General features: G+C 42.5%; 1 protein-coding gene across 1 annotated transcript in view; it reads left to right on the forward strand.

Moving 5' to 3' along the window:
* The first annotated feature begins 844 nt into the window (after positions 1–844).
* Positions 845–16,079, forward strand: part of snx18a (sorting nexin 18a) — a 52,365-nt gene continuing 37,130 nt past the window's right edge. The window contains exon 1 of the mRNA XM_020511367.2: positions 845–3,252. Within this exon, the coding sequence (XP_020366956.1) occupies positions 1,740–3,252 (1,513 nt within the window). The 5' untranslated portion in view covers positions 845–1,739. The remainder of the gene's footprint in view (positions 3,253–16,079) is intronic.

Raw genomic sequence — 16,079 nt, forward strand, 5'->3', positions numbered from 1 at the left:
AGATGGCATTTGCACCACTGTCACCAGGGCTCATTTGATCCCTTAATAACACTAGATGCCGATTTTGGAAGATGGGTGCATATGAATTCCGATCTCCGAATGCATCACAAGATCATTTCACACATTATTTTTCCTATAAAAAAAACACACCTGGATGCCAAATCTTTACAGCATTGTGTGCAGGGAGTTTCTGAAAAGTCTAAAGTATGCTTAATTTTTCTTTCACTCATGGAATGAACATGTAGTAAACAAATATCGGTAATCTCAGTCCACAGAGAGCCATCGATAAGAAATCCTATAATAGGCGTTAATACAATGCAGCTCCAGTTTCGAGTGTGTTATCAGCTTCGTGTTGTCATTAACCACGTCTGTTTTCCTTTTCCACTCGGTGTTGTCTTCCAGCCAGAAACTGAACCATTGGGAACAGTTCATTTAGAAGCCCGGGCAATGAATCTTTGCCGCCGGCAAAATAAGATAACAGTTGTACTTTAGTAAAAACGTTTTTACATTCTGCCGGATTATTTCTCAGATTACGTGCTGCTGCACAGCAGTGATGGCGAAGGACCTAAACAAAGCAGAGCAAAATTATGCAGACATTAACAATTAAAATCGTGAACTATTCAATCATATATTTATTAATTTTGTATCAGTGACAATTGCTCAAACGCCTTTACGATGCTGCCGCGAGGAAACTTGTGGTTACAGATAAAATGAATCATAATTGAATAGGAAGAAGTTTGTGAAATATGCTAACATATTAACTCATAATTGGAGACTAAAAAGGTAGTAATTCCTGTGGCGTGAAGTTAAGTTGCTGGCGATGAGTGGGTTGGAAGTCGTTACATTGTGCCTATGAGTATTAGTCTTCTACCCTGCCCCTGCTGTCGGAGCTCGCTTGTTCAGTTTGGTTACGTGCGTTTTTTTTCCTGACTGGGACAGACAGTCAGTTTAGTCAGTCACTCACAGTCAGAGCCGCTCCCGAGCCGCTGGCTCGGAGGAAGGCAACTGGAAGTTACTCTTGGAAGGAAACAAAAAGGCATTTCTCGTTATTTTCCTCGTTAAGGCTATTTGCAGGATTCAAACGGGATTCTCTGTTCAACGGGCAGGATTACTGTGAATTGAAGCAACTTGCTGGAGAGAGAGAAGGAAGATAGCGAAAGAGAGAAAAATCAGTGAACTGCAGCCTGTCCACCACCTCTTCACTGAGGGAAGAACCAGAGTGAGGGCAATTGCGGAGCTGAAGCAAAGTGAGGGGCTCGGGAACCTCAGGGGAAATCACGATCTAGAAGGAGAGGTGTCTGGAGAGGGCAACTGGAGGAAAAGGAGGGGGTAAGAGTGAGGGCAACGGAATCCGGAGGGAGGGGAGTGAGGGTGAGGAAAGAGGATTGAGATCGGGGGTAGCAGAATGGGAACGGAGGGAGTTTAGTGAGGGGAGTGGGATCTGGAGGGAAGGTAGGGAGGGCAGTGAGATCCGAGGCGAGGGGAGGTCAGTGAGATCCGGACGGAGGGTAGGAGAAGGCAGTGGGGATCCGGAGGGAGGGGAGGCGAGGAGAGGAGAGGGCAGTGGGAATCCCGGGAGGGTGACAGTGGGGAGGGGGGATCTGGAGGTTGCGTACTGAGGGTGAGAGTGGGATCCGTGGCGGGGGGGAGGTTAGTGAGGGTGAGAGTGGGATCCCGAGGTCGGGAGCGCCGACCCCGGGCCAGGCCTGGGGGGGTAGGTGGTGGTGGTCTAGGGGGCGATGGCGCTGCAGGCTCGGGCTCTGTATGATTTCCAGAGTGAGAATGTGGGTGAGATCTCGGTGCGGGAGGACGAGGTGCTGACCGTTTACAGTGAGCACGATATTGATGGCTGGCTGGAGGGGGTCAACAGCCGGGGGGAGAGGGGACTCTTCCCGGCCTCCTATGTGCAGATCGTGCGGGCGGCGAGCGGCGGGGGAGCGCCCGGAGAACCCCCCGCCTCCCGTTACGCCAATGTCCCGCCGGGGCCGGGACCTGGCAGCACCTTCTGCCCTCCGCCTCTCATCCAGGTACCGCCGGCAGCAGGAGGAGGAGGCGGCCCCAGCCCCGGGCCCGGGCCTGGGCCTGGCCTGGTGCAGCTGGCCGGCCTCCAACACCAGGCGTCGGGCAGCGGCGACGACGACGACTGGGACGATGACTGGGACGACAACTCGACAGTGGCGGACGAGCCGCTGTCGAGCTCAGGAGGAGCTTCGGGTTTCTCCCCGGAGCTGGACGGCTCGGGCCGGTATAAAGTGAGCACGGGGGCCCGGGCGGGCGGAGGGCCCTCGTCGGGCCCCTCGAAGAGCACGGCGACCGTCAGCCGCAACCTGAACCGCTTCTCCACCTTCGTCAAGTCGGGCGGCGAGGCGTTCATCCTGGGGGAGGCGGCGGGCTTCGTCAAGGACGGGGACCGGATCTGTGTGGTGAGCGGGCCGCACGGCCCCGAGTGGCAGGAGGACCCTTACCCGTTCAGCTGCTCCATCGACGAGCCCACCAAGCAGACCAAGTTCAAGGGCATCAAGAGCTACATCTCGTACCGCCTGGTGCCCAGTCACACCCAGAGCCCGGTCAACCGCCGCTACAAACACTTCGACTGGCTGTACGGCCGCCTGGTGGAGAAGTTCCCGGTCATCTCGGTGCCCCACATCCCGGAGAAACAGGCCACCGGCCGCTTCGAGGAGGACTTCATCTCCAAGCGCAAGAAGGGCCTGATCCTGTGGATGAACCACATGACGAGCCACCCGGTGCTGGCCCGCTGCGACGTCTTCCAGCATTTCCTCACCTGCAGCGACGAGAAGGCCTGGAAGCAGGGCAAGCGCAAGGCCGAGAAGGACGACATGGTCGGCGGCAACTTCTTCCTGACCCTCAGCACCCCGGCCAGCCCGCTCGACCTGCAGGAGGTCGAGAGCCGGGTCGACGGCTTCAAGAGCTTCACCAAGAGGATGGACGAGAGCGTCTTCCAGCTGAGCCACACCGCCAACGAGTTCGCCAGGAAGCAGGCGGTGGGCTTCAAGAAGGAGTACCAGAAAGTGGGCACCTCTTTCCGACTGCTGAGCCAGGCCTTCGAGATGGACCAGCAGCCCTTCTCGGCGGGACTCAACCGCGCCATCGCCTTCACCGGGGACGCCTACGATGCTATCGGAGAACTTTTCGCAGAACAGCCCAAACAAGACGTAGACCCGATCGTGGACTTATTAGCACTTTACCAGGGGCACTTGACCAATTTCCCCGATATCATCCACGTCCAGAAAGGTACATGTACATCTTTCCCCCCCACTCATTTTCGTTGCATGCAAGCCATTTCCAATGTTGTTCATGGTGTTTTGATTAAAAGCCTTCAAACTTGAACACGTGCATTTTAGAATCATAGAATCCCTGCAGTGTGGAAACAGGCCATTCGGTCCAACAAGACCGCACTGACCCTTCGAACAGCATCTCACTCTATCCCTGCACCTCCTAATCCACCTCGCCTACACATCCCTGGACACTACGGGCAATTTAGCATGGCCAATCCACCTAACCTGCACATCTTTGGACTGTGGGAGGAAACCGGAGCACCCAGAATAAACCCACACAGACGAGGAGAATGTGCAAATTCCACGTAGACAGTCACCCGGTCCCTGGTACTTTGAGGCTGCAGTGCTAACCACTGAGCCACAGTGCCACCCCAGTTGAATTCAAATTCCAGGATCTGCCATCTCGGGAGTCAAACGCAGATCCCCAGAACATTGCCTAGTTCCCAATATTAACAATCCAATGATAATACCACTAGGCCACCACCTCCCCTAAATTACCCCAAAACTCCAAATGCAAGAGCATTTGCTTCAGAAATTACCCTGCTGGCCTGGCAACGGCCATACAGGACAAATGGGTCACTAAGATTGAAACTCAAGAGTCTTAATCTGCACTTGATGCTTTGGTGCTTTAATTTTTGTGATTCAGTGCTGCCTTGTAAGAACTGACTCCTGCAACACAGAATGCGTCCTTCAGCATGGAGTCAAAGGTGCTAAGGTCATTGACAACAAGACAGAACACCCTTGCTGTGTACCTGAAGAGAGTTAAACACAGCTCAGGTTGAGTCAAGGTGCCTATATAAAGTGGGGAGCTATTGATCTGCAGTGAAATGCTCTACCACTGAGCTATACCCCCAGTGTTTGCCTGCCATTCCTCAGCCCACGGACCAATGTGATCAAGGTCCGGTTGTACTCTGAGATTACCTTGTTCACTGTCCAGGATACCACCAATTTTGGTGTGATCTGCAAGCTTATTGATCATTCCTCTTCTATTCATATCCAAATCACGTTTATATAGCTGACAAAAGGCAGTGGACCCAGCACTGATACTTGTGGCGTACCACTGGTCACAGTCCTCCAGTCCAAAAAACAGCCCTCTGTCGCCTACTGTCAAGCCAATTTTGAATCAAATTGGCTAGCTCTCCCTGTATTCCATGTGATCTAACCTTGTGAGCCAGCCTACCATGTGGAATCATGTCAAATGCTTTGCTGAAGTCCATATAGACAACACCTACTGCTCTGCCTTCATTAATCTTCTTTGTCACCTTTTCAAAAAAATCTCAATTCGATTAGTGAGACACAATTTCCCATGCACAAAACCATGTTGACTATCCCTAATCATTCCTTGACTTGCCAAATGCATGCAAATCCTGTCTCTCAGAAACCCTCCAAAAACGTAGCCACCATGTGAGACTAAATGGTCTACAGTTCCCTGGCTTTTCCTTACCACCTTAAATAATGTCACCACGTTAGCTACCCTCCAGTCTTCTGCCACCTCCCCTATGGCAGTTGATGATACAAATGTCTCTGCTGGCACCCAGCAATCTCTTCCCTAGCTTCCCACAAAGTTCTCGGATACACTTGATCAGGTCTTGGGGATTTATTTACCTTTGTGTTTTAAGACCTCCACTAACTCCTTCTACAATATGAACATTTTTTTCAAGTCGTAAAGATATACAGCATAGAAACAGACCCTTCGGTCCAATTCATCCATGCCAACCAGATATCCTAAATTAATTTACTCCCATTTACCAGCATTTGACACACGTCCCTCGTCACTGTTTATTTCCCCAAGTTCCCTAGCTGTCATGTCCTTCTCCACAGCAAATTCTGATGCAAAATATTCGTTCGGTATCTCACCCATTCCTGTGGTTCCACACAACCTTATGGATTTTTAAGGGTTCCTTTTCTCTCCCTAGTTAATCTTTTGCCCTTAATGTAAATGTAGAGTCTCTTTGGATTCTCCTTAACCCTATGTACCAAAGCTATCTCATGTCCCCTTTTTGTCCTCCTGATTTCCCTTTTGAGTATACTCCTCGAGGGATTCACTTGATCCCAACTGTCTCTACCTGACATAAGCCTCCTCCTTTCTCTTGACATGAGCCTCAATTTCTCTAGTCATCCAGCATTCCCGACACTTACCAGCCCTGCCCTTTGCACTAACATGAACATACTGTCTCTGAGCTCTCATTATTTCATTTTTGAAGGCCTCTCACTTTCCAACCATCCTTTATCTGCAAACAGCCTTCCCCAATCAATTTTTGAAAGTTCCTGCCAAAACCGTCGAAGTTGCCGTTACTCTAGTTTAAACTTCAACTTTTAGATCAGGTCTATCCTTTCCATCACTATTTTAAAGCTAATAGACTGCACTGATAATCAATCCCCACTACTCCACGAGCTGTACCAAAAGTGCAAATGCTTTATTTAATCACCAAAATGGTCAGGTTGTTTCTCTTTTGTACTATGACCTGGAATAAAGAAAACGTCAACCATGCTTCTGCAATTAATCATGGTGGACCTCAAGTCCAAATTCACTCATAACATGGGAATGAAACAGGGCCAAGTAGGTAACAAAAGGACAGAAAAGTTTGGGAAGCAGAAGGTGGATATAAGAATATGCATATAAAGTGAATATAAATTGGGAAGGGAATATTCTAAGCTGGTTGACTTATTGTTGGTTTTAGCAAAAGAAATACAATGAAGGAATAAGCTAGTCAGTTCCTTTGACTTGTTTGACCTTTTTTTTAGATTATAGCCATACCACACCTTAGCTGTGTTTGCTATCACTTATACCATATCTCTAGGATTCCTTTTATCCAGTTTAAGAGCTGTTAATATGTGTCTTGAAAATTTCATGTGACTCTACATCCAAAGACTTTTGCGGAAAGCATTCCAGATTTTTGCTGTTTTGTAAATTTTGAAAACTAAAGTGTATTTAGTGAGCCCAAAGAATGATGAATTGGCGAGGAAATCGATTAGTGCAACTAACAGGATGTTTTGGGGAAGAAGGCTGCCAACACTGAAGGAAATGGTGAAGCATTTTATAAACCGATAAGTAAAAGAACAGTGGTGGACCAGGGATTATTAGAGAGGAAAAGGGAAATCTCATGGATGAAGAAATGTCAGAGGTGCTAAATGAGAAATCTACCCTGGTTTACACAATTGTGTGATAACAGCAGTGGAAGGGTACAGGAGGAAGCAGTGGCTCAATTAGATAGGAGAGCTTATTCATAAGGAAGTAATATTGAAAGGAACTGTTTGAACTTGTTCGAACGGGCACCAGGCACTGATTTTTATACATGCAACGATGCTGCGATAAGTCAGAGTTGATAAAAGGCTATATCCACAATGTATATTTTTAAAAAAACCCTTCAAAATATGTTTTTAAGAAAATCAAATGTTCCCAATGCAACACCTCTATTCAAAAAGTGAGAAAGAACTATGATTAACTGCACAGCAGTCATTTTTGAGTTGTGGTTTAGCTTCTTGAAGCTATAACATACTGGATAAAATCAAAATGTATTTGAGGTTTTCATTTGATGGCTAGTTAATATAGATAAATTAAACCAAATCCTGACTGATAAATGTAAGTTCTTTTCAGAAAATTAGTGCGTAATGGAAATTCAGCCAATTTGTACATAAGAATTTTTGTAAGATACTTGATAAAAATGCCCTTAAAACGCCTGATTTAAAATTTGTGGGCTAGTGTTGAAGGGATTTAGGCAAGCTTGGATATTATGTTGTTGTCATTTACTGGATTTTTTTTTAACTTGTTTGGAAGAATGTAAGTAATGCTGTTGCCAATAGGTCAATACAAGATTCTTGTATAGTTAAGATATCTGGGCAGGTAGAATTTGACAACAAAATTAAAATACGCATGATTAACAGAAGGCCTTTAGGAAACTTGAGAAAGTTAAAGGTTAGTAGATTGAGCAAATTGATGAATTTGAATGTATGTACATGCAAGAAACTCCTTTTTTAGAAAGGAGTAGGAGGAGAGGAATACATATTAATAGACAATGTTAAAATTAAGCAGAGAAGCTGACAAGTGTTCAAGTTGGAAATTGCTTTACTATAATGATAAAGAAAATGGAATCCCAGGGTTTATGAATAAAGATACAGGTGAAAATCGAAGTAATACTAAACCTGTCCAAGTCATTGTTTCAACTGTATTATGAATACTTGAATAGTTTGAATTTTTGAATCTAGGAGAAAGCCCATTGGGCTTTAGTGCAATTTAAATTGTTTGTTAGGCTGAGCACATTTGGTGGAATAATTTCATTTAAGAGTGTTCTTCAGCTGATAAATGGGGAACGAGGAACACAGCAATTTTAAAGGAAGAAAATATTGTTTTAACTGGGGAATGGAAGTTACCTCAAGACAAGATTCACAGGTATTGCAAAGACTCTTACTTTGACAGAGCAAATACTGGATGCAGTCGAAAAAATTATCCCATGTAAATGGCAATGAGCGCAAATAATTGCTACAACCCACTGGGGTATCATGCCATAAATCAGCTCTGCTATTATCTGGGTTATTACCAAATAAAGTTTTTCTTAAAGTGTGTATAGTCCCTCAATTTACCTGACTTTCAGATCAAAATTGATAGAAAGCACAGCACAGCCCAGGTTTCTGTAATGAATAAGAACTATTATTCATTGTAGTAATTAAACTATAACTACATGTATGCAGTTCTAAATGGCATTTAATGCTACTAACTAAAACTCTAATTCCTGTTTAAAGTCCTTCTCGCATACATGCATGCACAGAGAAACTGACAAAATAAATTATTGGCAAAGCTGGAAAGAAATGAAAAGTCCATTCAGTGGTCTTTGCTTCCTGATTCCAGTGTTGAGGTTTTAGTTTGGCTAGTAAAGTCTCGATGTTCAGTTGTCCTTCTCTGGAAGCTTCCACTAGCTTGTATCTGTCGTGCGCTCTCTTTCTCTGTAATTTGTTTCCAGTTCCAACCTGCTCATTAAGCTTTGAACAGTCAACATCTCTTGTAACAGCTGTTGGGCTTCTCACTGTCTGCACATTGAAGGAACTCATAGCCACAAAGAAACAGCCTTCTTGAGGCTTCGAATTCATTGCTGTGAAATTATGCAGCCACTGTGTCAAATCCTGTTTTGTTTTTTAAAAACAATTCTTTCTCCTTGCAATCCATAAATTTTAAAGAGACAATAAAAATGCATAGCTCTTTATATCAGGAAGTTCTTTGGAATGAGGAAGAATGCCAGAGTTGAACAGTTGCATCAAAATACAGCCAAAGAAGAAAAATTGCCATTATTATGTCTATCCTCAACAGACCATAGCACATTTGCCACATCAGCAGTAAGGGGGTGTCTGCAGTGTATTGGCCCTGCCTCAATTTCCCTCTTCTAGCTATAGTGTCATTATAGCTGCAGTTCCAGTCATATGTTTGGGAAAAGTTTCATTTTATCAAAGGTTTTTATAGACTCTGAGAACTAGAGCTCCTGAAATTAATTGCATGCTTTGTGTTCATCCTTATACACAGTTTGAAATGTACACTTGTCATTGGGATGCATTTTAACATCCTAACTGAACAAATCTATTCTGCTTTAGCAGGAAGGATGTGCAATTCCTGGAGAGGGAATGTGGAACATACCAGGATGAAACCACAGATTAGAAAGTTCACTTTTAAGTGAAAAAGATTGGCTAAACTGGGATTGCTATCCTGAGAGCATAGAGGGTTAGATTTAGAACTAATGGAGGGTATTCAAAATAATGACAGAAAATATAGAGAGAGAAACTGCTTTCTCTGGTTGAAAATCAGAGATCATAGATTTTAAATTGATGAGGTATGGGTGAAATAAGAAAAAGAAAAATCTTCATACGGGACTATTAAGATATATAATGTACTAGCTGAAAGGCTGGTGGAATCAAGTTTCATAGGCAACTGATTACGTACTGAAAGAGAGTAATTAGAGGTAGTGTGGGCTGTGGAACCCAATGGACAGTTAATTAATTCTGATCAGCCATATATGCCCTCTCTCAAGTGTTCCTCTCAGGAGTGAACTGGTAGCTGTGGACTGAGGAGAAGTAACACAAATACGGTTGTACCTCTTGGTGGTGGTTCATTCACCCCTTTGTCAGAGGGGGTGTGAATTCTGAAGGTAACAGAAATGGGCAGGATAGTGGGGATCAGATGCATAATGTTCATGGCGGAAAATGTGCAGAATTAAGAAGATTATAATCATTAATACGTAACAAGCGACTTTTAAGTAAAAGTTACATCAGTTGATGGTTGATGCATAATTTTTCCAGCTAGATTATTCTATCCGTCCCTCCCAACAGCTCTACAGTCTGACATTTGCAGCTTTCTATAGAATGATAAGAGACCCCTTCACTGTTGCCAACATCTTGGCCCCTAAGCTGGCAGTCCTTCCTGTGACTGATATCAGAATCACCCACACTGGTGAAATTATGCAGACTTTCTCAGGACTATGAAGCAGAATTCAATCTGGCATGTTTCATTTGAGGTTCCTGACTGATGTTCACTGCAAACGTTTTTGTATTGCCCTCGTTCCCCAGAAGCCAAATCCTTTGTCTTCCTGCTGCTTGTGGACTATTGTGGACAAGATGACAGCTATAATCGCTTGGTCAGGTTATTAAGCATTGTGAAGGTCATTCTATTGTTATTTTCATATATAATTTGATGATGAAGTAAAAGTTTTTCCCAGTCATATTTACCAAGAGTTTTGTTAGCCATCTTGGTGGCTACGTGGTTCCATAGGTGTGTTTCAGAGAAACCATTCACTTGAATAAAGTCAGAAGTTGCTGAAAAAGCTCAGCAGGTCTGGCAGCATCTGTGAAGACAAATCAGAGTAATGTTTTGGGTCGCGTTACCCTTCTTCAGAACCTTCTGAGCTTTTCCAGCAATCTCTGTTTTTGTTTCTGATTTACAGCATCTGCAGTTTTGGTTTTCATTTGAATAAAGTGTTCTGGTGTGGGTTATTTTTCAACTAAATGCACACCAGCTGAACCAAACTTTTCTGATCTGCTTGGTGGAATAAAGTAGACTATATACTCGGTTTTCTTCCATAGTTCATGGTGTCTGACTACTTTTTGAAATATATGCCATGTTGACCTCCCTGCTTATAGATATTTCCTAATCAACCTGCTCAGATGTTAGGTGCTGTTGGACTGGGGTGGACAAGGTCAGAAATCACACGAAACCAGGTTATAGTTTATGTGAAAACAAGTTTGTTTGAAAGCGTAAGTTTTCGGAGCGTTGCTTCTTTGACAGGTGAAGTCACCTGATGAAGGGGCAGTGCACCAAAAGCTTGTGATTTCAAATAAACCTGTAGGACTATAGCCTGGTTTCATATTACTTCTGACCAGATGTTATTACACACCTCTGGAGCAGGTGGGATTTGAACCCGGGGCTCTTGGCTCAAAGGGACAGTACCATTTCAACACAAAACCTCTAACTCACCACTTATGCTAAAATACTTTTTGAACACTTGATGTGTATTTAACTCAGTACAAACCTGTTAGTTTTAGGAGGATTATGCCATTTCTTTAGTGATACCATTGCGCTTTTATGGGCATTGCTGAAGCATTGTTAAAATTAACACTTTTGTAAGATTTGAAGACACATTTCCAGAGGCAGCAATTTTTATAAAACTTGGTATATTTCCATATTCTGCCAATACTTAGTAAGTTGTTCTGTTATTCATTAGTGTATAAGTATTATGCCTGTTACTGCATGCTCAAAAGACATTTATTACATTTTGAAAAATCTCCTTTTAAACTGTCTTGTATAAAGAAATTTTGGCGATAAACATATTGGAATGAGAGATTGCTTCTCATTCGTAATTGAACCAATATAGTTCAGTTGTTGAAGTCTCGTGTGGCACAGTGAGTGTCCCTACTTCTGAGCGAGGTGGCCCAAGTTCAAGTCCTACCTGCTCCAGAGGTGGGTAATAACATCTGTGTACAGGTAGAGGAGAAAATGTATAATTGGGTATTTATGTACTATTTTCAGAAGGTAATATATCCTGACACCAAATGTTAAGCAGCTAAATATTGGAGGTAATTTGAATGTTGAAGTTTGCAGTCACTCCTTATCTTTTGGGTATATTTCCACTCAATGGGACTGTAAATAGGTTTAGCAGCCCTAACTGCTTGTCTCCCAGGATATGCAGGAATTACTGGCTGCTTTGGCAAACAATCATTTTAGAAATAAGCTCACAGACTGATGGCAAATCCCTAAAACTTGGTGATCAAACCATTTAGATCACTTGTTTTGTGACTTGCACTAGCATGTAGCTTCATTTCTTTTTGTGAAGACACAGTATATTACAAGTAGCACGTTATGACTGTCCTTCCTTTACACTGATTTTCACCTGCTTTCTTTCTTAGTGTTTTTGTGCTACTGGCTCTTCAAATGAGCATCATTACCTAGTGCCAATCTTCTGCTGTTTCCCCATACCCTTACACACTATTTTTTTTACCCAAATAATCATCCAGTACTGTCTTGAATGCCTCAATTGAACCTGCGTCCACCATGTTTCCAGGCATTGCATTCCTGCTCATACGAAAAAAAATTCTCACACCACCCTTTCTCCTTTTGCACATGACCTTAATTACATGCTCCCTTGCACTTGTTCCTTTTACAAGTGGGAACAGCTTCTCCCTGTCTACTTTGTCGAAGCCAGTCATTATTTTGAAAACCTCTATCAGGTATTCTCTCAGAGATAGTAAGAACTGCAGATGTTGAAATGAAAGATAATGCAGTGTGGAGCTGGAGGAACACAGCAGGCCAGTCAGCATCAGAGGAGCAGGAAAGTTGACGTTTCAGGTCAGGACCCTTCTTCAGAAATGGTCTTTTCTCAGCCTTTTTTCCCAGAGAACAATCCCAACCTCTTCAATTTATCCTCATAACTGAAATTTCACATTCCTGGAACCATTCTGGTATATCACTTCTACATTGACTCCAGTACATTCGTATATTTCTATAATGTGGTGCCAACAAACTTACACAATTTTCCAGTTGAGGTCTAAAAAATGTCTCTCAGAAGTTCAACATCATCACCATGCTCTTGTAGTCTATGCCCCATTAATAAAGCTGAGGATACTGTATGCTGTATTTACTGCTCTCAGTACTTGCCCTGCCACTTTTAATCTGTGCACAGATACACCCAGGTCCCTCTGCTCCTGCACCCCTTTGAGTATTATCCCCCCCCACTATTGTGTGTTGTCTTTTATTTTTAAGGTTAATTTAACGCCTATTAGGTACTCTTTTCTTTCCCCCTCCAGTTCAAGATCTGGCCTAATGTAAGGAAATGTACCTACAGTCCTTGATTGGCTTAAAAACTGGTCAAAAAGGCAGTAATTCAAAGTGGATACTACTTAGACCTGTACATACACTAATTGGATGACAAATTAAGCCATTTTATGAAAATTAGTATTTTACAATTTGCACAAGTAACTGAGTGTTTTTAAAAAAAATGTCAGTAAGATTAATTTAGACGGGTAACCTCGTTCCTGTTTGATCTGAGGTCACAAGACTCTGCGCAGTTAGGTGCATCTGTCAATTTCACTTAACCTCCAAGAACAGCTGCTTTGAGAAACAACAGTCAATAATTATTAAGGCATTTGTCTTCATTGACTGTCAGGTGATTTCAGGATGATGTCTATTCAGGATTGAGAGTCTCTGGCATGGATATTTCTGATTGAATGGGCCAATTCCCAACACTCAGATCTTTGGGCACGAGTCAGGGCATCGCATGAACTATTGAATTCAAAGTGCAGGACTTAGTTCCATATCTTTAGTCTTTGCTACTCTTTCTCGTCATTAAACCACTGTGCTTGTTGGGCAGGTTTTCACTGCTTTGAAAGATTGGTCAGCAAGCTCCTTTAATTATCAGTGTTGCTGTGCTTCAAGGAGAGTTTCAGAATGTCTTGGTAACATTTCCTTTTCTCATCGTTGAAACTTTTGACTATTTAAGATTTAAGTAAAAAGGACTTGGTTAGAGAAATGCTTTCTGATTGTCTGGACATAGTATCCAGTTCATTGAAGTTAGTTTTGCAGCATGTTTACCTGAATGCTTCTGCATCTGGCTTAAGAGGGTCACTAGCATTTGCTTGATCCTCTCATTGAATCAGGACAATGTGACAGAGGCATGGCTGCTGGGATTACTTTAGATCTCTTTTTATGTGCTGCTGATACACAGATTAAATCTCATTGCAGTATGAGTGTGATGGTGATAACTGCTCTGCACACTACGACTTTTGACTTGCAGCAATCTTTGTTTGTCAGACGCAGACCTTTCGGTCTAACTCCTCTGTGCCAACCAGGCATCCCAATCTGACCTAGTCCCATTTGGCCCATATCCCCCTAAATCCTTCTTATTCATGTGCTCATTCAGATGCCTTTTAAATGTTGTAATTGTACCAGACTCCACCATTCTCTCTGGCAGCTCATTCCATAAATACTCCATCCTTTGCGTGAAAAAGTTTCCCCTCTCACCTTAAACAATGCCGTATAGTTTTGAATTCTCCCACCTAGGAAAAAAACCATGGTTATTCACTCTATCCATGTCCCTTATGATTTTATAAACCTCTGAGAGTGAGAGTGACTTACGAATCTGCAGAGCAGTCGCTCTGCAGTCATCCAGAAACTGTAGATCATACATACCCATTGTGGTCAGTGTAGCTTTGGCATGGAGGTGATTGAGATGAATGAGTTTTCCATCTAGGTAGTATTGTCCACACAATCTTGACAGGTTGGTTATCAGATTTGGTAAGCTGTGGCTGTAGCCACCTTTTGCAGGTGAGAGCCTACTTTGCTTTTTGAGGACTTTTTATACTGGACTGCATTTCGTTGGTGGGGAGATACTGTACCAAAAATTGTTGCCACGGAAAACCCTACTAGGAGCAAGGAGCTCCCATTAGGTTTGCTCAAGGGGTTGTAAGAGCACACAAATCACTCCTCCATCTTCAAGTAGCAATCTGTGGAGAAAAGGCAATTTGTAGGTGCTATCAGTATAGCATTACTGTGAATATTATTAGGAATGTTTAATGCTGTAACAAGATGGTCAAAGTGAGAAGCTATTTTATTTTTACATTTCTCACTAATCATTAAGATTCAGTATTTTAAAATACTAAATGTTTATTTGACAATATCTGCTTTTTTTAACAAATTAATCATACAAACCCAGGTTGAAATCTGCTGATCAAATATCTGCGAGTTGCTTAGTCAAACTGTTGGTATAATGTCTTCTAAATGCTCATGCTGTTTTTTCCATTTGTGATAACTGAATTGCTGGTCTAAAATAGTGTAAGTGTTGAGTGATGTAAAACATGGTGTGTCTCCAATTATCCCAAAAATCTTGCATGAATGTCATTTTTCCTTTTAATCGTTAGCATGCAGGAGGAAGCTCTTTTTAAACAAAGCCAAAATGCTTTTGTAAATGATGTGTAATACAGCTCTCTAATAAACTTGTCACTAATAAACTGTTTATGGTGGGGAGTGTGGTGGTATTAGCACAGTTCAAGAAATATGTAATCTGTGTTTGTCTTATGTTATGGCCAAGAAAGTGTTTGCAGAGCTTTTGGGGAATGTAAACGCCATTCTGTTCGCTGTCTTAAGAGCTTTACTTTGGAAATTAAAGTCAGTTACACCAGATGGGATGACATTGCCATGGGATGGAAATGACTTCACAATTGCGAACAGATGGTAGCATGATAGGGGGAAGGGAATCTCACCATCAGGCCATGAGAGTTGAATGTGCATCAGTTAATTATTTCATTGTGAACTTCAAAAATCTTGTATTCTGCAAAAAAAAATGCAAACAACCAATAGCTAGCAGTAATTTATATCCCACTGTTGGATCTTACAAACTTGACTGACCAGGGTAGTTTGTCAGATTTGATCCACTTTTGGAATAGAAAATCTGTAATTTATTCTCTTCATCCATTTCACTATACAAAAAAATCAAATATAGATTTGATTTGCCTATTTTGCATACAATCAGAATCCTTAAATAAGTGGCTTGGTTTAGGTAGAGCATTGCAGAATACAGACCAGGCACAGTAATGGCTTGTTATTTCATGTGATTTCCTGGTATGTTTTTCATAGAAAATATATATTCCAGGAAATGGGCTTTTCTTCCTGTCTGCCATATAGTACTGTCCCAATGAGAGAGAGAGAGAAAAAAAAATTGACCATGGATTACCCAGTTTGCGAGTGCAAACCTTTTAAAGAAACACTATTTTAAATGAACACCTAGTGCTGGATTTTGATTATTTGAGAATACAACCACTTCTGACTTAGTGCTTGGAGATGAAGAAAAATAGATTTTTTACACAACACACTGGACAGCTCAGATTGAATATATTGTATAGTTTAATATTGCAATTGTGATTTTGACTATTTTGTAGATGAGGCTGGAGCTTTTAATGCTTTTGTAGACAGTTTACTATAATCATTCTTAAAGGCCACGTGCAGATATGAATAGGGATAGTAGGGCTTTGCAGTGGGGTTAAAATTGTTTCAGGGATAGTAGGGGCTTCACAGTGGGGTTAAAATTGTTTCTGAAGAAGGGTCTAGACCCGAAACGTCAGCTTTCCTGCTCCTCTGATGCTGCTTGGCCTGCTGTGTTCATCCAGCTCTACACCTTGTTATTGCAAATATGAATAGACTTGTTCCCAGTACTAGATGATGGTTGAAATTAAACTCTAATAGTCGTAGAAGAGAACTCACCTCACTGGTGATTCTGGATTTCTCATATTTTAACCATATGTTGGCAATAGACTACA

Source organism: Rhincodon typus, chromosome 1 (genome assembly GCF_021869965.1).
Source record: "Rhincodon typus isolate 14 chromosome 1, sRhiTyp1.1, whole genome shotgun sequence".
NCBI classification, from domain to species: Eukaryota; Metazoa; Chordata; class Chondrichthyes; order Orectolobiformes; family Rhincodontidae; genus Rhincodon; species Rhincodon typus.